At 34.9% G+C, this 24,995-nt stretch overlaps 1 protein-coding gene across 10 annotated transcripts in view; it reads left to right on the forward strand.

Moving 5' to 3' along the window:
• Nucleotides 1-24,995, forward strand: part of Cngl (Cyclic nucleotide-gated ion channel-like) — a 400,426-nt gene that overhangs the window by 370,321 nt on the left and 5,110 nt on the right. For 6 of the 10 annotated variants that reach the window (XM_076128118.1, XM_076128122.1, XM_076128121.1 and 3 more), the window contains 13 exons: nt 14,249-14,402; nt 15,003-15,164; nt 18,998-19,097; nt 20,219-20,357; nt 20,616-20,782; nt 20,919-20,936; nt 21,061-21,140; nt 21,374-21,541; nt 21,634-21,744; nt 21,829-23,716; nt 23,786-23,906; nt 24,020-24,260; nt 24,550-24,950. In XM_076128118.1, the coding sequence (XP_075984233.1) occupies nt 14,249-14,402; nt 15,003-15,164; nt 18,998-19,097; nt 20,219-20,357; nt 20,616-20,782; nt 20,919-20,936; nt 21,061-21,140; nt 21,374-21,541; nt 21,634-21,744; nt 21,829-23,716; nt 23,786-23,906; nt 24,020-24,260; nt 24,550-24,950 (3,750 nt within the window). Of the gene's footprint in view, nt 1-1,342; nt 1,554-14,248; nt 14,403-15,002; nt 15,165-18,997; nt 19,098-20,218; nt 20,358-20,615; nt 20,783-20,918; nt 20,937-21,060; nt 21,141-21,373; nt 21,542-21,633; nt 21,745-21,828; nt 23,717-23,785; nt 23,907-24,019; nt 24,261-24,549; nt 24,951-24,995 lie in introns of those variants that run through there. The other 4 variants (XM_076128128.1, XM_076128120.1, XM_076128124.1 and 1 more) reach the window with 4 other exon arrangements.

Consider the following 24,995-nt stretch of genomic DNA (forward strand, 5'->3'; position numbering starts at 1 on the left):
ATTCTCTTGTTAGAGTAATAGACGATAGTATTGTACTTCAATGTAGGTATCAGAATTTTTCCTGTTATAATTTGTATAAAGAAAGCTGTGTTATGAATGATTTCAAAGGTAAATAAACGGTGTGTGGCTATTTTTGTGGCAATCTATCCAAATTAATCTAGATAAACGATAAGAAAGTTATTTGACGAACACAAGGCAAATACGCCTGAATGAGTTATTTTAATTTTATGTGTAAAGATTATTTACTGTACTTATTGATTAATAGTCCTGTATGATGAGATATATGGAAGTGCTTGAACCAAAAAAAGTTTGTAAGGATCGTACCAAGGCGTTCTTTGGTCTCTTTGCCTATTCCTATGGGAAAAACACGTGATATTATGTATGTATGTAGGTATGTTTTATTTATTGTCTAAATAAGTATCTGCACTAGAGAATAATTGTGTCAAATAGAGTAATAAACGAAATGGCAAATATTTGCAAAAGTCATACTGTCAGGAATAACGAGATTAGACAGCAACACGAGGCTTCGATGCGTCACCCATGTGGAAGAGATGAATGACAGCCGATTAATGGAAACGATACAGTGATCCAACCACTGGAAATATAATATTTCCAGTGGTTGGATCACTAAATGGACTGTGCTAATCTCACTGACCAGAGAGTAGCACAGTCCATTTTATTCACAAAACTTTATCCATACAAATAGCGGTCAGATCAGTTCGAAAGAAAAACTGTTTCTATATTTGTTACAAAATGGAACGAGCCTAGAAATAGAAGAGCTTTGAATAGTTTAAGAACGTAATACACAACTAGATTGATACATGAATAAAGGCAATTCGATTCCAGCCGATTTAAGAAATATACTCATAAATAGATTGTATTGTGCTAAGTACTTTTCATTACTATTCAATTATTTGGTTACCTATATTGTTTCTCTGTAATTAAGGTTGTTTTTGTTAGTACAAATGGAACGGAACATAATGAAACAATAACTATGATAGTCGCATTAATACTGAGCATTGGATCTGTAATTCAATTTACGAAGCGATAGTGCCACGATTAACCCTCCGCACACGTACGCACTTCACCTCGGGAAAGTAACCTATGTTTTGTTATAGTGCTCTTGTAAAAATACAATTACCCGGGATTGCTTTCCGAGAGCTTTCCCGCGTTCAATCTTTCCCTCAGTAAAGAGCGTAGAGAGGCATTGTAGTGTTAAACCGGGCTTTGAAACAAGCGGCAGCCGAGGATTTGCATGTAATATGGAACTAGAAATGACGCATGGTTTCTTGTAATCCTTTGACTTATGTTTGCACGTTCAACATCGCTTGAAACTTTGGAATCCAAGTCTTTAATACTTCTTATTCTTGGTAGCCACTTGCTCCAAAGCCAATGCTTAAGGTTTTAGCCGGTGTGTCAGCGGTTTGCAAGTAAAGCTGTGACTAACAGAATTAACACAGAGGTTGTATGTACGGTAGCACGCAAGGAGGCCCCAAATTTCTGCCGCGCCGCGGGCTCAAATCCCGCCTGCTGCAGTTCAGGTCCAATCGAGGGTATGTCTCATTGTATCACGCGATTGGTCAGATCATTTCATTTTTAATTATATTTGATTTTAAAATGAGCGAATACATTGTAAGTTTTCTTTAAAGGAACGCAATTCCGAGCGACATAGACCGTAGACTGCGGTTACTATTTTGAAATTCAATTTGAGATCGTCTGTTTCCCAAAGCCACGATAATGGAATCAAAGTTCGTTTCGTTACGCAAGTTTGCACAAAAGTTGTTTTAATTAAAACAAGCTATGGACGAAAATTTATTGCACGTCACGGACGTTTTAGAGACAGCAAGGTTTTATACAAGACACCGATGTTTAATAAACATTAGACGTCCGATCGAGTTAAGCGTTTAAGTATTTCGTGGAACTGTATCGTTTCTTGGAAACGATCAATTTTAAACAAGATGAAACTAATTTAGATAAATATAGTGACGGGTGCAATTCAAATAAAGTTCTATATCTACGTAAAACCTGATATTTAGCTAAATAAATGTCTACTCTACTGAACATTACAAAATAAATTGAGAATTGCTTGTACGTTGACGTTCGGCAGAAAATATCATCAAAGGTTCTTTATTTATAATATGAACGAGATAGGAAAATATATTGTGCGGTTGAAGGCAGCCACTTCATTTTCGAAGAGTTGATAACTTGCAAGACAGTTTACAAAAACAAGGAAAAATGTCCTGAAACAACGGCTATTAAACTGTATCCTTCAAACTAGCCTTTATATTTTGTTAATCAAAGTTTTTCAGATACGAGTATTGTATAGGTAGATCACCGAAGGCTCGGCAAGTTGCGTAAATTATAACAATGTGGAAAGTTCTATAAACACAATTTGTACAACGCTTAAACTTCGTAATGATAGTCGCAACTCTCCCGCAATTTGTTCGGCTTAACGTGAAAATGTACCACGGAAAGGCAATTTTGTAGTTTCACTGGATTCTTCTTATTATTAACTGAAATACTATGGATTAATATCAATATATAGACTTAGTCAATATATAGAATATCAAAATATATGTTTCAAACAAGTGAAAAAACACACACATTATCATGAGTCTTTGAAGAGTTAAGTGAAATGTGTTGATACAATTAAAAAAATATATTTATATTTTTATTTCATTATCTCCAAAACATCTAAAAAAAAGGTGTAACATTTATATTGAAATCTTACTTCATTTCTTTCTAAATATAATCCTTCTCCATACATCTGCTCCAACTTTTTCAAAGTTTAGTAAATTAACTCAAGGTTATTTGTTTTTGCTAGCCCTTTGTGCATTCCGAGGCGAATATTTGAAGGTTCTATTTTAGCTATACAATAATTGAGTGGCCTGTCAGCGTCTACTGTTAGTTATGCCACTTTGTTACACTCAAGACTAACTGAAGAGAATGGGCGATTTCACCCGACTACGGGCTTAAACTCTACATTTTATTACTGCTTAGTAAAGAGCTACTTTTTCTTTTTAAGAAGTGTAATTGAAATTATTTGCAGGCGGCCATTCAGTCTATGTATTCGCACTTGAAGCCAGCAAATGGCAACTCAGTAACTATTTGTAATTTTTGAGCTTCTATCAACTGATCTTAATTTACACTAACCTCATAGCTTTCTAAGGTTCGTACCTAAGAGGTAAAAGTGGAACCCTATTACTAAGCCTCCGCTGACTGTCCGTCGATCTGAAGCTGAAGTTTCCACTATGTATTTCCGTTGCCGCTATAACAACAAATACTAAAATATTAGGTCGGGGAAAAAGTCTTTTCGCATTATAGTATGTCAACAGTATATATATCAACTTGTAATAAAATCTCTTTGGCTTGAAGAATCACAAATGAGTACACGATCCATTAGGTTTCTTTCAGTGAGCTCGTGAGGTACCCAAATATTGAGCTTTTTTTGTGTAGGGAAAAGATTTTATTATCAGTTCAAGTAATATATTAATAATCTTAATATCATGCTATACAAGATACTCAAAGATGTCCAAAAGTCATTGAACTCAACTGTTGGGCATCTGAACTCAACTTTAACAAATCCCCGCCCATTTCTTACTAGAATAACTATATTTACACGAGAACCTCCTTATAGCAGATATATTTGGAATACATTTCCATCTTCACACATTATACCTTCTCGTATCACTTCCATATATCCCGCACGCGTTTCACTAAGCCTTCTATTCATCACTAGTTTGATTGATCGCATAGATACGGACATATTTGAATGATAAGCAACCCTGAATCTATCAAATAAGAACTCCCTTTCAATAAGGAAAGTAATTTGAATTCATAAATACCAACTACCCTAATGAAAGCTTATATTTTTAGTATCTATTTGTAGACAACATACTGCCAAAGTATGCTAAAACTACTGTATTGTAGCGCGATTCTGTACCGTCGGCACTGCCGAGTATTGAAAATCTGACATTTAGAATGTATTGCCAAAATAGTTACTACGACGCCCGTCAGAGGCGCTGATCAGATATTCATACAAAATTTCTCGATGACAAGCCGATTGTCGGTAGTCGATAGTAGTAGAGAATCGAGCTACTGTAAATACTGTAAATATTCTTTTAATTTATAAAATTTGTAACCCAAAAAGAAAACCTAAAGAAATGTCTCAAATTACCAGACTTAACTGAATAAAACCAGTTTATTTTGTTAGATAATAGTATGAAATAAATGTAGCAATTTGTACGTATGACGGTAACTAATTGTGAGTATTTTCTTTCGGATGTCCGGACGTCATAGTGTGACACAAACAGAGATTGTAGCTTAGATGTACGATCACGTAAGATAGATATTTCCACTTTGTTTTCTATCTTTAGGCCTTTTGTGATATGTATACTCTTAAATCAACGACGTGACTATTTGTAACTGATACGAGGATATTGTTTTTTATGTAACACATCTCGTTACGTATATAGTAGGTGTTTACTATGAAAATAAGATATTACATACATTCATACATTACACACACATACATACATACAAACAAACATAAAACCGTCTTTCCTATGCATAGTAGAAGACAGAGACTAGAGAAGATATTTTCAACATTTTTCACATTTTTATGTTTTAAAAATGAATGTGTAGAGAATACCTTGTCATGACATATTTTCTATTCATCAATATGCTTACAAAATATTGCAGTGGTGAAGATTTCATCACTATAGCATGGATAAATTAATATACAGCAACATTTGAAATAGCTGTTTCCTGCTCTAATTCAATGTAAACTGGATACGTATCCACTAGGAACTGTCGGCCCCAATCAATCGTTTCCACAAAATTGAAATATGATGTAATTAGTGCTCTTTGGAAACATTAATTCTGTGAAGCAAGAGTGCTTTGGGAATTCTAATACTTTGAAGTGACCTCGATCGGTCCCTCAATTATGAATACGGAAACAAATGTTCAAATGATTGAACAGCTGGGAACACTTTGCCAATATTATAGTTAACTTAACGAAATGCACACCCACCAGATAGTAGTCAATAGGTTACCATTAGAAAAATTAAAATAGGATTTAAGATGCAAGTTAAGGATGACCGCGATAGTGGGAAAGAAATGGAGGTCTTTGCCCAACAGCGGGACAGTAGGTGGACATTAAAATTGTATTCTCAATATTTTGCTAAGTGCCCACAGCATTATATTGTTTCTTCTCCACAAATATTTAAGGTCTAATAATTAGGGCCAGTTTAGTGTCCATTTGCTACAAAAAAACAGGTCATACTTATATTTTTCTAAATTCAGCATGTTTTCTATAACATTAATGTAATAGAACGCTAGCCTACTTATGTTTCGTCTCGGGAATACGAGTACTAGGCTTAATAACACAAATGCAGCTGTAACTTAAGAAGATTGGACTTGCTATCATTTAGATTATTTTACACTCGTTTAATTTGAGTGGATTCGTATTCGAACAATGATTACTTAGAATTTGTATATATTGTTTTATTTAAAAGTTGTATTGTAAAATGGGTTTGACGCGAAATGAACACTGCAAAAAAATGTAACTTAAGAAACAATTTTTTTCCAGGCCAAATTTGTACTTCCTTTAGAGACTTAAAGAACGTTTATTTTGTAATAATACCAATTTCCGTTGACATCCCTTCACTTTTGAAGGACCTGGAATGACTTTTTCTTTAGATGTTCGTTTTAACAGTAGTTAGCTATCATTTACATGTAACTAATCGTTGTTTCATAAAGTAATATTGACTGACTAAAACCAATTTAACTGTGATTCCTCCCCATCCTTACTTAAACATCGCATCTGACATGTAACAAATAATAATTGAGTATATTACCCCACTCACATACATACATACATTCCATACATGGGAGAGATAAGCCAGCTTGCACAAAAACGTTTGAAGGACACGCTCGGCATGACAATGTGAGCCAGTGAGGGTGTTACATGGGAGAGCCTACACGAGGCTTAGTTGAGGATAGAAGGGTTTTACATGTTACGTACATACAAGTCGATGACACACGAAGTAATGAACTACAAGCTTCAGTAGGGGTTCGTACAAGAGAAGTTTACTAAAAGCACTTTGGAGGATACATAACATGGTTGAAATAGGTATATACGGGGGCAATCTAATTGTAGAGATGTTCAAAACTTCAAATTACAATAAAACTCGAATTATCTTAAAAATCATCACGGAATTCACAAGAAAATAAATGAATTCTTTATAGGTCATCCAAAGTATGGAGATCGACTCTGCTGCTCATCTTAAAGACTAATGAGCTGCTTTTATGTCGTGTACAAAATTCCACTTACATGTTATTTTTAACCTTTCTAAAAATCCCTTCAGCTGGGTTGTAAATGTATTTCACAGAAGTACTTTATTTCGAGTTACTTTGATTTTCAAGACCATTGATTAGTGCCTCAGCATTTCATGAACGATCAAAAAATAAATTAACGTAAAAGGAATTTTCATCAATTGGACATTTAGGTTCAAAGGGAAATAATATTACGTACCTGAACATATTTAGATTATGTTTCAGAACTCACTGGTTCAGATTATATAATCATATTCCGTAAAGGGTAAATATATACATACACATATACACATAATCACGCCTTCTTTCATTAAATAGCCAGAGACCAGAGAACGCAACTTGGTACGATCTTTACAAACTTCCTTTGCTTCATTCTCATACAAACATCTAGTCATATAGGACCGCCGGTTACTACACAACCTGATCTTTTTGCAAGATATCACTGATATAATCTATGTATGTCTTTCTAGGGCGTCCCCTCCCGGCCTTACCATTTATGTCCACAATTTTTTTAAATGGTATTCGTACCTAAATATCTTTGTCTTGAATGTTCAACGATATCATGTCTCCAATTTTGGCCAATATCGCTGCTACAGCATCCTAATATGATTGAGTGCGGCAATCAAAGGACATATTTTCCTGATTAACTTAAGCACACACGTTACTAATCTTTATTATAAAATATGGGTCACGATCTCAGAGAATAGCTGTCAGCTGAAAAAGGTCTTAGTATAGAAATCATTTACCTTTAGGCTACGTATGATGTAAAGTATAATAACTGTTTTATTTTAGCTTTTCTGAATTATGGCAATCTGTTTGCCCAATAAGCCTATTTATATATATCAGTATTAAGGTGTCGAATTGAATAGCCTTGTCAATTAAACACAGAAAAATCGACAACAATTTCAAATTTTTCACGAACTTTTATTTTCTGGCCATTAAACTCGTACACATACAAGAAACATTCAAAGCTTTTTCTAACACATTTTTCCTTTTCTTCATTTGATTTTTATATCACATTTTGCAATCACTTCGAAAATCATTCCCCCGGCACCTCTTACACAAACTTCGTATGTCCCACGTAGGCATAATATCCAAAGAAAATTTCTTCAAGAACCACATAACTCATGAGAGAAATTTTCTTTTCGTATCATAGCAGTTTTCTTTACGCGTTCTTGCGTGCTAATACAAATAGGTTTTATTTGAGAAATTCCATCCAATTTTCACGGTGGAATAAACGTAGAATCCTGTATGTATGGACGATATTACATAAAACTGTATCGACTTAGTAAGTAAACAAGTGCCGCTTGTTTTCTTGTTGTTTTTCTTTGAAATGTATAGTAGTTATTAGATTATAATTTCACGATGAAAGTAGATTGAGTTTTCTTGGTAAAACAGATGAATAAATGGGATTACTGATTTCTAACAACTTCTTAGCGTACCTACTTAAATGTATGGGTTTTTCCAGACGGTGTTATTGACTGTATTCAAGGACCTTTAACCAAAACAAAACTACGGCTGCTTTTTGTTTTCCTTACTCGTATTCTCTCTCATCGTATTGCTAGTGGTCAACCTAGTGTCAAAGTTGTTCAAGCCGCCCAAAGGCCATTGACGTGCCTTAACGACTGTTATCTTAATTGATAACAACCGGGACCGACTTTTTCGTGCCCTCCGAAGAACGGAGACGCCCAGTTCAAATACCACTATACGGTCACCCATCTATAGAATGACCGCGCCAAGGTTTGCTTAACCCACAGATCGTTTACCGAACGGTGAGCGCAACTGGCTATGGGCTTCGTACTTAAACGGCATCAGGCATTAAACGGCACTATCAAAAACAAAGCACATTAAACCTAAAGCATTTGTCACAAATTTCGAAACAACTACATATATTCCCCTGGTGCACTCAATTTATACAATAGCATTGGAAACAAGACTGCAGGTTTGTCGCCTCCCGATATCCATCCAATGAAAAGCGAAAATCTTTCCCTTCCAACGACACGTACCAATGTTTATTTACACATAAATTTACAGAGAAACGTGCTTCAAATACTTCTTTGTTCTGAAACATTCTCTTGTTAGAGTAATAGACGATAGTATTGTACTTCAATGTAGGTATCAGAATTTTTCCTGTTATAATTTGTATAAAGAAAGCTGTGTTATGAATGATTTCAAAGGTAAATAAACGGTGTGTGGCTATTTTTGTGGCAATCTATCCAAATTAATCTAGATAAACGATAAGAAAGTTATTTGACGAACACAAGGCAAATACGCCTGAATGAGTTATTTTAATTTTATGTGTAAAGATTATTTACTGTACTTATTGATTAATAGTCCTGTATGATGAGATATATGGAAGTGCTTGAACCAAAAAAAGTTTGTAAGGATCGTACCAAGGCGTTCTTTGGTCTCTTTGCCTATTCCTATGGGAAAAACACGTGATATTATGTATGTATGTAGGTATGTTTTATTTATTGTCTAAATAAGTATCTGCACTAGAGAATAATTGTGTCAAATAGAGTAATAAACGAAATGGCAAATATTTGCAAAAGTCATACTGTCAGGAATAACGAGATTAGACAGCAACACGAGGCTTCGATGCGTCACCCATGTGGAAGAGATGAATGACAGCCGATTAATGGAAACGATACAGTGATCCAACCACTGGAAATATAACAAGCGCAACCAAAGCTATATGATTTAGAGAATAAATAAATAGCAGGGCTTTTGAAAAAACACGATCAGCCCGTTACAGACATTCAGTCCTCAGCTTTTATGATAATTAAAAGAGAAAACAAGAACTGAGTATTACAGAGTTTCCATAGTTTTTCTCAGCTGAGCTAGTTACTCCATAATCATATTATCTATGTATAACATCTCTCCTGGGAGGTCTACCCAATTTATTGGAAAAACTTACTTTTAAAGAACAATAAATCAAGCAGATAGCCTAGACCTGAAAACGACGTCTTATGAATAAAAAAAACGAAATGAACAAACTTCCAAAGACTGTAATCCTGGAAATCGTAGCGAACAAGGTCAAAAAACTAATGGCAATCCCGAAATTGTCGGCCATATCGCACCAGGACATCGATAAATCTGTCGAAGCGAATGAAGAGGTTGGTCATAAATAACCACAGGTCAAACACTAGCGTTCCATGTCTCTGATTTATGACATCCCAAGACAACCCTTAGATTAGCTATAAAACACCCACTTGAAGAAGGTTAAGCGCATTGGGCGCGCTTCAAGGAATACGCGACTTTCCAACTTGGGAAGGTGATTGCGACGCTTAGTTTTTGCCGAAACGACTGTTTGGAGGCAGGTATGACGTCATCTGGTCATTATGACCCGCCCAATACTATAAAAAGCTAAGGCTAGGGCCGCTAGACAAAGTATTCTGTGTCAATAGACAGTTATCGACGGTGATCTACTTGCTATGCTTCGCTGAACGAGGCTGTTTTTTCTAATGTTGTGCACATTCAGTATACGGTATGTTAATTCCAAGGACAGTTGCAAAATGTTGGCATTTTGTTTCGTGAAAACAAAAATAAACTCTTTTATTTTATATTTTGGAGATCTTTGAAACAACATCTTGATAGGACTCATCTCAAAAGCTTTTCTCTGCCCGGACAATATTTAAAATCTATTTTCAGTATTCAGATCCTAATCACATTAGAGAATAGAAAAATAAATGCTTTCAAGCAAAGTCACCATTCTAGAAACCATTACTGGATTTTCTTTAGAAATACATTTTATATCACACTTAACATTTTTATAAAAATAGTTTAATTTATTATAAAGCTGTCTTCTAGTTCATTATTATCATAATTATCTTGCAGTACCTTTAAAAGGTTTTTAATTACATTATACAGAATTTTCTATACAAGTAAAGTGCATGCAGGCACGTTGGACCTTGCGTTCAACCACCGTATAAGCAGCACTTAGACATCCTACAATCCCAAAGCTTTTGAGAAGAATTTTATTAAATCTCTAATACGATGCCTGGCAATTTAAGTGAAAATAACCTCACTTCTAGCACTTTTGTATGTTAGTACAGGCTTCATTAACACTCAGTCAAACTAAGGGAAAATTTGTAAAATTGGCTCAAATTAAATTAGAACTTGCAATTAACTTTGCACATCAGGTTTTTTATTATTATTCTAAACTATCTCTTTGTAAATATGTTCTCTTAAAATGACATAAAATTTTAATCAAAATAATATTAATATATTCAGTACCACTTAAGAGTGTTCTACTGTTTTGTTAATCTCCATGATTTTATTATCTCCCACAACTATCACCGATTGCTCAATGGCTTAGAAAATAATATAAATAAAACAAAGTATATGCGATCAGAAGTTGTTGGGGACACAAGTAATAGACACAATTCGGCACAAAGTTAGAATTAGTTCATTTCACGAGCCATTGTACTGGAAAATTGTTTTGTCGAATCAAAACGTACGTCAACACCATGTGAAGGTACGAATTGTGTTTTTAAACGTTATTTTAATTATGTAGTACCTACAGTTTTTTCAACGTCAGATAGTATTACGTCGGGGAAAAAGTCTTTTCGCATTATAGTATGTATGAACTTGTAATAAAATCTTTTCTCTACACAAAAAAGGTCGATATTTGGGTACCTTACGAGCTCACTAAAAGAAACCTAATGAATTGTGTACTCATTTGATTCTTGAAGCCAAAGAGACTTTATTACAAGTTCATACATATTATAATACGAAAAGACTTTTTCCCCGATCTAATATTATTCATAAATAATCTTAACATTTTTGATAGATTCTCCATACAGTAGCTCGATTCTCTACTACTATCGACTACCGAGAACCGACTAGCTATCGATAAATTTTACACGAAAATTTGTATAGCGCCTCTATTGGGCTCCGTAAGAACTATTTTAACAGTACATTTGAAATGTCGATACCCCACAGAACAGATTATACAGAATTACGCTACTGTAAGTATCAGAAATGTCAAACTCTAGTAAAGCCCTCTGACGATGGAAGAATTATTCCGAAAAGTAGCAATTTAACATTATTAGTTTTCGATAAACATACACGCACATATTTTAAACATATTCAAAACTTTGCATGGTATGTACTTCCCTATATTGTAGTTAACTTTCTCGTTTACCAATCAAATAGTAGAGACATGTCTACACCTATTCTTAACACTAATTAATGGGAAGCAAATCAAAATCAACTGCGTTGTAATTTCGTTACCAACCGGCACGCGACAGAATAGAGACAAAACACGTTGAATCTAGCCACTGGTTCCTCTCTGTGCCTCGTTAGAAACGGGCTTTAATTACGGCGATACCTCTCCACAGCTGACGGTAGAACTGACGTACACTTATACACTTTTGCGGCCAAGGCTGACTTTAAACCCTTCTCAAACCGACTCCAGATCATTTTTAAGGTTACCTAAACCTCCCTATAAGATAAAAACGGAACCATAGTACTAGCCTTCGCTGTCTGCCCGTCTGTCGGTCACCAGACTGTATCTCATATACTGTAATAGCAAGAACGCTGATTTTTTTACAAATTATGTATTTCCGTTACTGCTATAACCACAAATACTAATTATATAAAAGTATCAAATATTAAGGGTGTATTTTTTTATTGTGTTGGTACGAAACCCTTCGTGACCGAGTCCGACTCGCACATAGAAGGTTTGTGCCTTTACATATTGGCCTTTGATATTGGATCTAATTCTAGCGAAAAGCTCAGTGTCATATTCAGTCGCCCGTTGGCATGTTTAATTTTGTAAAAATACGTTTAATTCAAATTCTCTACGCTCAGTTGACTTGTTAGCTGCTTTCTATTTACATTAAGAATAGCACGTTTGTTGTTCTTTAATTCGGAACTGATTTCATAATAAAATGATTCAATAGACTCTACTCACTAAAATGTAACATTGTTTTAGTCATCTGTAAATTATATACAAGTATTTTATGTTTTAGTTTCTGTGCAATTCTGTTTTACACAGTAATAGTACGTAAGGTGTCAATCAATAAATTTACAAGTGTCCATTTCACATATTGAATAATAAATGTAATAGCATAAGCGGAACTTACAGCGCTGTAATACAGATTCAAATGCAATTTTCTCATTTATTTAGATTTCTTTCAAACATCCGTAAACATGAGGCGACATTTATATCGTACTTATGTATTTAATTTATCAAAATATTTCAAGTCCGTTCTCTTGTTATGTTTACTCATTTTCAAAAGAGAATATCCCGGAGTTAGTCTGAGCGACGACTTAGATTAAGCTTTCAATTAATTTTGTCTTTGGAAAATATCACAGTCTCCTCTTCGCAATCTGTGTTGTATTACGGACAAAGACAGTAAATTAAGTTGAGAGAATGGACGAAACGGAAAAGATTAGAAATGTAACACCATTATTAAAAGAAGAGGCAATCATTTTAATTTAAGAAATAAAACAATACATATTGTGCTGTTTTATCAAAAACAGGAGGCATAACTATACATTTTTGGAGTAGAAAATAAAATTAGGTATCCATAATCAACAGTTTTAGGTATTGCAAAAATATCTAGACAGATTTAATAAAACTAAAAACAGACGCTTTGAATGATTTACTTTAAGTATTTTGACTACCTAATTTCTATACAGAACCATCGCATAACAAGACCGTTATGCTAATTTTATGTAACAAACATTTAATAAAGAACATCGTTATGATCTGACCAATCGCTAGATTTCGTAAAACGTACACTTATGAATTACCACCACCATTCTCGTATTATATTATTTAAAAACAGTTGTTTTCTTACAACATGTGTTTTGCAGACAGTGTTTTTAGTAACTTTCTATTCTCTGATTACAGCACGTATTCCTAAGGCAATACGGACGGAAATAAAAATATTATGGCGACTCATATTGCACTAGAATACGCAATAATGCGTTTTATTACACAGAAAAGGATTTTTACAACTTCATCACAATAGAATCGCACTTATATCGTACCAGAGTAGTTTTTAACACATTCACTTGGTAATAGAGCCATGAAAATAAAACGTAGCTACTCAATTTTATACTCAAACATTCCAAGAAAGCTTAGCGACATTAGGCAAAATACTTGAAGCCTAAATAGTCCGTAATGCCGCGGTATAATACAGCTGTATATTTATTCCTTCATTAATTCCACATAAACACTGTCTCAAACATTTTGTTGGAGGGAAACAGCCAGTGTGGAGTGTAATAAAAATAAAAATGGCGGCGGCAGAAATTTGGAGGCTGTTCGCTTCGCGCTGCGAACTTCGGGTAACGACAATCAATGTGACTAGTTACTTCATCATGAATTGTATTTATTTTATTTGTTACTTTTATTTATCACTCATCGATGTCGATTACAACGAGTTTAGAAAGTTTTCGAACAGCCTTCACTGAATGAAACCGCCATTTTGTCGTATCGCTCATTTTGTCCGTTACTATTGCTTTGGGGTGTTTTGTATTATCGCAACTGTTCGAAAACTTTGCACAATTTATATTTTGTTATTTGTTTTAGTTAAACTTCATTGTAGTTAGTTGTTCTTTTGATAAGATGTTTATTTTGTTTAAAGCAGACTTGTGTTAAACACCTCAATTTAAATGTTATTCTATGTTTTAATTCTGTTTAAATCTGTTTATTTGTACACTTGTGAAACTGAAATTACTAGCAATAAAATATTTATATTCCCCTAGGCGAACAGTTTGACGGCAAATACTTAACAATAGCAATTTGTAACTATAAGACTTTGGTTTCAGCGCTCATGCTCAAACCACTCCACTAATCTTTTAAATTTTATAATTTTCTGTCCAAACTATTTGTCTAGCGGGGCAACAATGATCACATATTATGATCTCAATAAACAAGCATATTTACGTTATTTCTCAGGTACGTGTTCACAATAGTGAGCTATTTGATAGGCGTGTTCATATTCGCCACGATAGTGGGCCAGGTGGGCAATGTCATCACCAACAGGAACGCTAACAGGCTCGAGTTTGAACGACTGTTGGACGGCGCCAAAACTTATATGAGACATCATAAGGTAATTATTAATTACAGCTAATTAACTGGACCATAAGGCTTGCTACACACGTATTCGATCCAGTATTAACTCTTTGACCGCCACGGTCGGCTATACTCGACAAATCAGAAAGTGCTCACGACGCTTTCGCCGGCAAATGTCGACAAAAATATAGCGTCGTGAGCTCGTGCTGATTTGTCGAGTATAGCCGACGGCGGTGATCAATGGATTAATCGGCGTAGCCGGGCAGCAAATACGGATATGTGTAGATTAACCCGATCGGCACGAGCCGAACAAGTGAGTCGAGTCGGTTTTGTTGTTTAATAAATATTGCCAAACTGAATATGTGTGTTGTAAGACTAACTAATCATATACAAAATTAAATCCACTTGTACTTGCTAATGCTTTTTGTCCATACGAAAGGAATACCTTCTATTTATTACAAAGTAGCTTAAATTAGCTAGCTATTATCTTAAAAGAAAATTCGAACTCAAATCTTTAATAAAGAAGAACGTAGGGTAAAGTCACCATAAAAACGTGACAGCATTCTTCCATCAAAGGTGTGAAGGTACAATATCTTAAAGGTTTTTCTCGTACATAACGATAACCCATATATCTCAGGTGCCAGGTGGTATGAAGCGGCGAGTGCTGCGCTGGTACGATTACTCGTGGTCCCGGGGGCGTATCCAGGGCGGAGGGGACATCAATACTGCCCTCGGCCTGCTGCCTGACAAACTCAAGACAGAGCTCGCTCTTCATGTTAATTTGAGCGTCTTGAAGAAGGTAAGAGAATGAACTTCTATGAATAAATAAATATCATTGGTCAATTGATTCCAAACTAAACGGAGCTTGTACTATGGTAACGAAATAACGGATAAACATAGGTATTTATACATATATTTCATATTATATACTTGAACTTAATAATAAGAAATCATGGTATCGTGGAATAATTGTATTAGTGTTTCACTTTTGTTTTTGTACTCTTAGTGATGTTACGTTTGATCAGACATAAAAACTTTGTTGTGTAGCTTGAATTCTACTGAATAAGACAACTATGAAAAAGAGACAAATTGTTGCAACAAAAGATTATTTTATTGCCATTCGGACTAGAATTGCACTGTAATTAGATATTAATCGTTACTTTTGTCCATATCACCATCATATTAAACATGAATAGTAACCTTTTTCAAATCATCAACGCTTAACTGTGTATTTACCTTTCAAATCTTTAAAAACAGATTAAAAAGTCACCTTACGATTATTTTAATCTACTAACTCAACATTAACTTCCAAACAAAGTCAACCACACTAGTCAACAAATAAAATTCATATTTCAAACAATAAAATACAAGCTCTTTAATAATCCGAGTGAAGTCATTAGGCCATCGCTTGAACACCAAAGCTGACCTATTTCCATCACGTTATATCTACGTGGAGGCCGTCAAGGTCAGCCCTCGGCGCTTTCGCAGAACTAGAGGCTGAGAACTACTCTTTCATTTACTGTACCATATAACAAGTATAAGTTGGTTTTAAAACTATTTTATTGACGGAATCAGATGAAAACGAATGCGTATAAAAAGAAAATGCATTTGCTTTTAAAAAAATATTAAAGTATTAAAAACAAGCATACAAAAAGAAAATGCATTTGCTTTTAAAAAAATATTGAGTTATTAAAAAACAACTGGAATTTTGGAGGGAATACGAGAGGGCTTTTGCCCAGCAATGACTATGGTGTCCACCATACACACCTTTTAGGAGACTATTAAAAAATATTAGAAATACTTTTGTTATACGAAAAAAACATGTATAATCGAGATAAAAAAGGAACATACCAATTGTTCATATTAACATATTGTTTAACATAACATATTGTTCAACATTATAATAAAACAATTTGAAAAATGAAATCCCAAACGAATCATAATATATTTTTCTTTTATACTGAGTACCCTACATGAAGAACGAACAATTTTGATAAAAAATTGCAATGTTAATCAGTTCCTGGAAGGACCAAGAATATTGTTTTTTTAATAAAAAAATATTCGGTAAATCACATAGACCCCGAGGGTGAGTTTTGTTTGAATCATGCTCGGTACTGACTGTACTCACAGCGTTGAGATTTTTACCAATTTCCTCACAAAATTGTTATTGTAATAAAGTAAACTTAACTTTTTGCCGCCTATTCTCAAAATATGAAAACACAAAACATGTAATGTGTTTATTTCTTACATATTTTGTGACATGTTTATCACTTCAATTTTAAGGTAAATCTAGTAGATATCTAGCAAAATATAACAAACAAATAATCTTCCTAACAATCAACCATTAATCTTAGATCACAATTAAACATCACTTTACAATATTCTAGTACGACTGTTCCTAAAATAACTCCTAACACTAAACACGTTTATACCTCAAACACATCAAAACACAATCTTATTGGCTTACAATAAAGACACAAAACTAATTGCCTCTACAGATATTTGTCCCAACGTTAAGTTCTTGATCTTCTTAACATAAGGCCGAACTATTATTCAAATTCCTGTAATATCTCTCACACGAGAATATTCGGTATATAATAATACGCTCGTGATAAGGGCTCTTTACCGTTACGATCATTCAAGGCATCCCTTGAACAATGTCTGCCTGAACTATTTCTATTTGATGCCTCTTTTGTAGGTAATTTCACGACACGCGTTATAATGCGGACATTATTTGGTAGATTACGATATTGCTAATATTGTTGTGAATAAGTTTGTGATCAATATAACTAACTAAATATATGTTTTGAGAAATAATTTATGTGTGGGTGTTTATCTACACAATACGGTAGTTTTACTACCAATTAAATCAACTTCTCTTTTAGTATAATATTATTATATTGATTCGACATAGTGACATCACAAGCTTGTATTTTTAGATTAAGATAATCATAATAATATGATCAAATGTGTGACTAATATAATGTTTCAGTCTGAAACAATTTTAATTTCAACTTTATTAATGAGAAAAAAAATACATAGCATGAGCATTTCGGATAAACGAGTACAAATTAAACTAGTTAGGGTTGACGAAGACATATACAATCAGATTCTATGAAGATAAGTATCTAGAATAAATAATACATACATATACGCACTGTAACAGCGTCTGATATTGGCGTTGGCGCCAGAATGGTCCACAAATCTACAATTTATTTAACAAATGAGTCTAGTGTCACGAAATGTTCTCTAAACTCGCATTTTACCATTCACAGTATTATTCATATACGTATCAAAACAACGGCTCTCTGAAGTGCAATCACGTGGTACAAACGACCACTTTATACTGTCAGTTATGATAAGACTGTAACACGAAAATCGGCACAAATATTAGGTATCAATTCGTTATGAAAGCTTTTTCAAGTTCAACCGTATAATTACTATGATTTCTATATGAAACGTTAATGCTCGGTTTCTGAGTACATTTAGCGGTTGTTATCTATTCAATAGCGTTTTTTTATATGAGTTTAAACGCTATTGAATAGATAAACTACTGCTAACTCTATCTCAGAAACCGGGGGTTAATGACATACTTTAATATTTTTACGATAAACTAGGCTTTAATTAACTTTCAAATTGCATCACACTTTTTCATTTTCAACTTGCAACTAATTATGTTGGTAATTGCTTGTCAATTGCAGTTTCTTTAATCTTATCAACCTGTATCTTTTGAAAATGACGCTGATATTATACTAATCATTTATATTGATAGAATATTTTTTTACTGAACTACGCGACTTAAGGAGATTCTTCTTTTCATCTTTGCCGCATATACTGGTTTCTTTGGACTTTATGTTATAATTATCAAACATATCTGTGATATTAGTTTCCAATTATTGTAATAACGAATTATGTAATTAAGAGATTTAGAGGTTAAAGATTTTTTTTTAATATTTTTGGAAAGAAACTCCTTCCAAACTGAGTTAACGATTTACTTCAGCCCACACATCAGACAATATCATCAGTCGTCCACAAATGTGATATCAGAACTCATCCAGACGGCATTGTTCGCTTGCAATAAAACGTTGTACGTGCATCACATAAACCACATGTGTCGTCAACTATCGTCCAATGTCCGACAGTTAAACCTCTTTACTGCACAACTACTTCGTACGACTAATAAAAGATGGCCCGTGGAGTGCCGATCGATACGAGAAACTCTTGACAATAAATTGCAGGCGTTTATACTTGTTTTGTGACTACAAATTACATAATACTTTGGTAGAAAACATACCTTTTGATGATTTTAAGGTGCTTTTAAATTATATTTCGACATATTGAAATTAAAGAAAGTTGTAAATTCAGTTTTTTATTTACTTAACTTTGAAATTGTTATCGAATTCTTTAACTTCATTGCAGTACTTAGTCTCTTGCCCTCGATTTTGTATGTCCCTATTGACTCCTTTTCCAACCTATGTTTTGAATCACAGAAGAATAGAATAACAAGACACATTTAATACAGACACAAAACTAAATAAGACGTAGGTTCTTAATCAATGTTCGGCCGTGAGTCATATCAAGACATTCCCCAAGAACACAAACTCACTTATCCCTCTAATTACATTTCCACAGGTGACGATATTCCAAGAGTGCCAGCCAGAATTCCTCCACGACCTGGTATTGAAAATGAAAGCGTACATATTCACACCCGGTGATTCCATTTGTAGAAAAGGTAAGCCGTAAAATGCTTTACGTGATCCATTCCGACCAATTCCCTTTTGATGCAAAAAGAATTGAAATCAAGGAATTGAAATTGTAGGGCGCGTTCCCACTATGTCGTGACGACAAATAATAGTGTGGTTTTAAGTGTCGTGGCTTATATGTTTAAATGGAGGTGTTCACATATAGAACGACACGGTTCACTGTCGTCTACGACATTTTTTGCAGTGACAACAGATTATCGTGACAGTGGGGACGGCTAGATACGACAGTCACTAAACAATAAAATTTTTGACGACAAACAATCGTTATAATGGGAACAGCTATTAGCAACAGTCGTCCAACGATAAATTAATCGTTACGACATAGTGGGACGCGCCCTTACTCGAAAGCTCTTATGTGAAGTAATACAATGAACTTGTAAATTGTCATCAGTGCCTGCGATAAAAATAAACCCTATTTTTCACGATAGCTAAATGCACTGAATATTGCAACGGGGAGCAATGTAAATCAAGCTATGAATTTTAATCATCTTGAAGTCGATGCTGAAATAAAAAGAAGATATGAATGTGCTAGCAATTTAAAATGAGAATTGTGTTTTTCACTACAAGAAATACTTGATTTAATTTAGAACCTTCTTTTTCTATTTTTTTCTACTGAGAGACAAGTCATTGGTATCTGAAGAGACTGGATATTTTACCTAGTGTTTTAGAGTACCATAATGCACATCGGAGGTATAGAATAGTAACTCCACTTTTTGAAAAAATGCTTCTTGCACGATTAAAACCGCAAGAACCAGTTCCACTTAACGGTATACGACATTAAATCCTATTAATATACATCTATGAAAAGAGATATCCAATTGTTTATGACATTAAATCCACTAATGTCGAACTGGTAAAGGACCTCAAAAGGCCATAAGATTATTTACTACTCTACGCTTTTTTGTCTTTTTTAAGTTAATGTTGTATACCACTGAGGTTCTTGTGGTGAGAGGATTAGTCAGCTTAGGTTTTGCGTTACTGAATCTAGCTGCTTTCAGGGTGCGCCGCGGAGAGGCTTCCATGCACCTTAATTTTGTCAATGTTTGTGATAGACTGGTATATACAAAATTTTAATGTGTTCTTTCTTTAGGTGAAGTGGCCCGTGAAATGTTTATAATAGCAGACGGTATTCTGGAAGTGATATCAGAGACAGGCAGAGTATTAACCACTATGAAAGCAGGCGATTTCTTTGGCGAGATCGGAATATTAAACCTCGATGGACTTAACAAGTAAGTCGAAAGCCAAATATTTGTTGAAGGAAGGCTAATATTTACTGGGGTACTATTGAAGGTGATATTAGAACGGTATTTTTGACGAAACTTTATAAGTAATATCTTATATGGTATCTTAATATGGTATATTATTTACTTTAATTCTCAGCATCAGTCTAAAATTTGGAAATGTTTTTGATAAATTACGTACATTTTTTTGATAAATTACTCTCTACTCCGAAAAATCTTAATTGGTACTTTATCGTTTCTTTTCAGACGCACAGCCGATGTCCGGTCTGTAGGCTATTCAGAATTATTCTCGCTGTCTCGTGAAGATGTGCTAGCAGCTATGAAAGACTATCCAGAAGCCCAGGAAATATTGCAAACATTAGGCAGGAAACGATTACAGGAGGCCAAAAATATGTCCCGAAAATGTGCTAAAGGTAACATAAGCCGGTAAAACGCTTGATTCGCTTTTCTGGCATTCAAAGAAAAAACTTTGTATAGAAATTGGCTAACGCTTTGTATTAATAGAAAATGTATTGATTGTTTTCTGATACCCCAAAATTTTTCACTTAGGTCCAAAAAAAGCCAAAGGTGAGTACCGACGAACGCCTAAATTGGGACGCGCTCGAAACCTTTTTAAGCATTCAGAGAAGTGAACAAATTTCTTGTTTTCACTTTAAGGACTTATTTGGTAATGTACGAATATATTTTGTAGGTGAAGTTAGTCCAGACAAGATGTCTGGTGACGACAGTGCATCTAAAAGGATCGTACATAAATTGCGAAGCGATGTTAAGGTAAACATAGCCATTAAGCTACTTTCATATTGATTCAAATTCAGACTTATTCGTGTTTTAAAATATGTATGATTGCTTTCAATGCTTACATTGAAGAAAGTCACACATTAAACACACAAGTACTGAATGGTTACATATAAAACTTGTATTTTTATTTTTACTCAATATCTCATATTAATTGAGAAAAATCTCATCTAATCCATCGTTTTACTAAACTATGTTTCAACCGCTAGGGCATTCGCAACGCGATTCGCAGCAGATCTCGAGCAGGGCGTCGTTCAGGAGAATCATTAGAACTTCAAGCATTGGCCGGCGCTGAAAGGTCCAGTACTACTGAAGGAAAAATGTTGAGAAGAATGCCTCGAGTCGAAAGTGATGACTCACAACCCCATAATCATGAGGTTTGTTAAAAAAAAATAGATGAATTAATCCTATCCTCTATTTGTCTATAGGATTTGTCATAGAAAATACTATAAAATATGTTACTTTACAGGATGGAAATGGAGAAACCACATCAGGCAGTAAAGATGGGGAAAAATGCATATCACCGATAGGAGCGGGACTACCGTTACTGTCACGATTGAAACTACTAAAAGAAAAACAAGTATGAGACCTGAATGGCAAAATTTGTCACATCTGGTAATATTTAGCTTCAGATACAAAAACACACTAATACTTTTTGTTCCAGGACCGCGAAGAAAAAGTAGCCAAACAGAGACATTCCACATCATCAGTAGTGTCTCTGTCAACCCAGCCAACTCCTTCCACCAGCTCAGCGCCAGATGCTGAACCTGAAGTTATTGGAGCTGGACTCCCGTTAATACAAAGACTACTCTTATTAAAAGCAAAAGAAGAAAGAGAGAAGAACCAACTCACCCCAACCACAAGCAATCAACCCTCTAGTTCCGATACAATTAGTCCTAGTTCCATCAAAAGTCCTTTAAGCCCTACCATAAAGACTCTCAGCCCAATAAGAAAGGGTTCAGAATCTAGTTCCCCAGGTAAATTACAGAGCCCAACCACTAAAACTTCTAGAAAGAATTCTTCAGGTTCAAGTGACGGCGCGTCTCGCCCGAAAGTTAGTTTTAGAGATAAAATATTACAAGTCCAAAGTGACGGCACTGCTGTATGCCAACCACTCAATAAAGATATAAGCGAAAAGCCTGCAGCAGTAGTCGAACCAACGCCAAAAACCGAAAGTAATTTGATATCTATTCCACATTCCGTTGTCAGCAAAATAAAATCCCCAGCTAAAGCTGTCGGATCAACATTTCGAGATAAATTAAAACTATTGCAAAGTGGAAAAGATTCAGATACGTCAGCGGAAAAAAGTAAACAAGCGTCTGTAGAAAAAGCTCCTGTAGAAATTAGTCCCATGCCAGCGTCTGAAGTTAAAGAAGAAACCAAAAGTAAAAAGCCTTGGAATAAACTTAAAAAGGCAGCTATATTAGGTGAGTCTAAAAGTCAAAGCAAAACTAGTTTAGAAGAGAAGAAAGATACTGAAGCTTGTAGTGAAGTGAAAGAAGAAAGCAAACCTGAAGCAGCTGTAAATATATGTGTGCCTCTGGTGACCACGGCGGAGCTTGTTAAAATAGACAATAATAATGTTGAAGTTGCTAGTGATAGTGATAAAGATAAACCTAAGCTTTGCTTAACAGGCCCTTTGGAACCCGTCCAAGAAAAATCATTAGATTTATTAACGTTGTCTCCGAAGAAAAATGTATCTAACGTAGTGAAAACTCCTGAAGCAAAAACTACACCCATGACACCAGGTATGTTGCTACCGAGAGTTAAAAAATATAGGTCTATAGATGATTTATCCCCAGAATATGGTGGACTACCGTTCGTAAAGAAGTTAAAAATATTAAATGAAAGGCAAAAGCTAGCTGAACTAGAGAAAGTAGTTAAAATTCGGAGTTCTAGTCTAGATTGCACCAGTTCATCTGAAGATTTACTAGGTGATACATTAACTAGGAGTCATTCAGAAGGTAGCACTATGGACAAGAGGAAATTTAAGCGAAAATCTATAGATTCTGTAGGAAGTCACGAATCCAACGAAACACTAGAACGACGAACGCTAAAATCTATATTAAAGAAATTATCTGAAGATGTTACACCAGCAGAAAGTCCCGAGCGTAGTAATGAACTGAAAAGGCTTATCCGTGCACCAACTTTAGAAGGATATGCTGCAAGACATTCAAAATTTGCAAAGAGCGTAACATTTCATCGTCATACGTTACCGTCACCCCCAGCTAGTGCTCCAGCTGATTCTCTTAGTGACGATGTTTTCCATATGCCGGAACCTATCGTCGAGCCCACTCCTCGCATATCTCCTCCACCACCGACGGAACCAGAATTACCTCCAAGCGAATGTCCCGGAAATCAAATAGTAAAACCTGCAGAAAACATAACCAAAGATTACGGAATAAATATTAGAACTGATTATGAACTGCAGCAAAATATAGATCCAATGTATGATTTCAAATCCCTAAGACCTGAAGAAATCAAAGTGCCTTCAGAGAAACCTAAACTCACTTTAATATCAGCTGTTGCTAACCAAAGGAAATTGCTACGGGGTAAATATATGTTTCTATATATTAACTAACATGATGAATACGTTACAGTGCTATATTGTGTAAACGAAGAAGATTTATATTCTTTGACAGGTTCGCTTGAAGAACAGGAATACTTCGGAGAAGTTTTACTAGGCATCAAACAAGTTATACAAGGTCACTTGCATGAAGTCCAAGGAAAATTTCAAGAAAGGTAATATCTAAAACCAATCTTATATGATTACTGGTAGTTTGTAATTAAATGGATCAAAACCTTACATACAAAAGATATCTTATTGCTTGCAAAGTAATTCTAAAATATTTCAGATTCAATAGTTTAGAAAATGAAGTACGCAAACGCGACGAAATCATAAGTCAACTGCAGAAGCGTATTCAAGAATTAGAACGACTAGGGCTGTCAGGTATGAGTCCGACGCAGCAACCGCCAGAACTTGAAGAAACAGAACCGGAGGACCAAATTGAAGAAGCAGTCGCTACAAGTCAACCTTTATCTAAGAACGGCAGCTCTGGCAGTGATGATGCATCGGTAGCCGAAGAAGGGTTTATGGTAAATATATTTAAACATTTTAACCCTACTCTACCCAGAATGCAAAGTTATAAAAACTTCTCTAATACACTTTTTTCCTTGGCTTATAACATCTAGCTTTATCTTTACACAACATTTCATACATTTAGGTCGAAAACAGTACAAGCTCTGAAGTGACAGACCAGGCTGATGTTAAGACGGAGTCACAGACTGAACGGTCTTAAAATAGTTAGGTAATGCTACTCTCTCCAGAGACCTCAATATACAACATTTCAAGGACAATAAAGGAACTGAGCTGTTTAAATTTCAGAGAGGCGACTCTCTAGACACGGTATTTGCAACATCGCCACCTACCGCAAGCGCAGACGAAGCAGAAAAAGACAGAACACCTGAAAGAGAAACAGCTCCTTCACATGGAGCGTCATCAAGTTCAGAAATCACTGAAGAAAAACTTACAGAACTGACCGAAGGTATAGAACTGGCAAAGCTCTCTTATTCCGAATTGCAAAGTTTAGCTGTTTCACTCTCAAGAGCGGACAAGAAGTCGTCCAGCAAAGAGGAGTGGACTGTGAGCAAGTCAAAACGATTAGATCTCAACTTAGATGGCAAAGCTGGCACATATTCGAGGAAGAGGGCGGCGAAGTTGAGACAAAGGAAATCTTGGGAGGACCAGAGTGATCAAGAGAGTATGGAGATGCAAGATCTGACGAGGTAAAGCTCTAAAATATATGATAATACAACATACCATACACTTTC

Source organism: Anticarsia gemmatalis, chromosome 20, assembly GCF_050436995.1.
Source record: "Anticarsia gemmatalis isolate Benzon Research Colony breed Stoneville strain chromosome 20, ilAntGemm2 primary, whole genome shotgun sequence".
NCBI lineage: Eukaryota > Metazoa > Arthropoda > Insecta > Lepidoptera > Erebidae > Anticarsia > Anticarsia gemmatalis.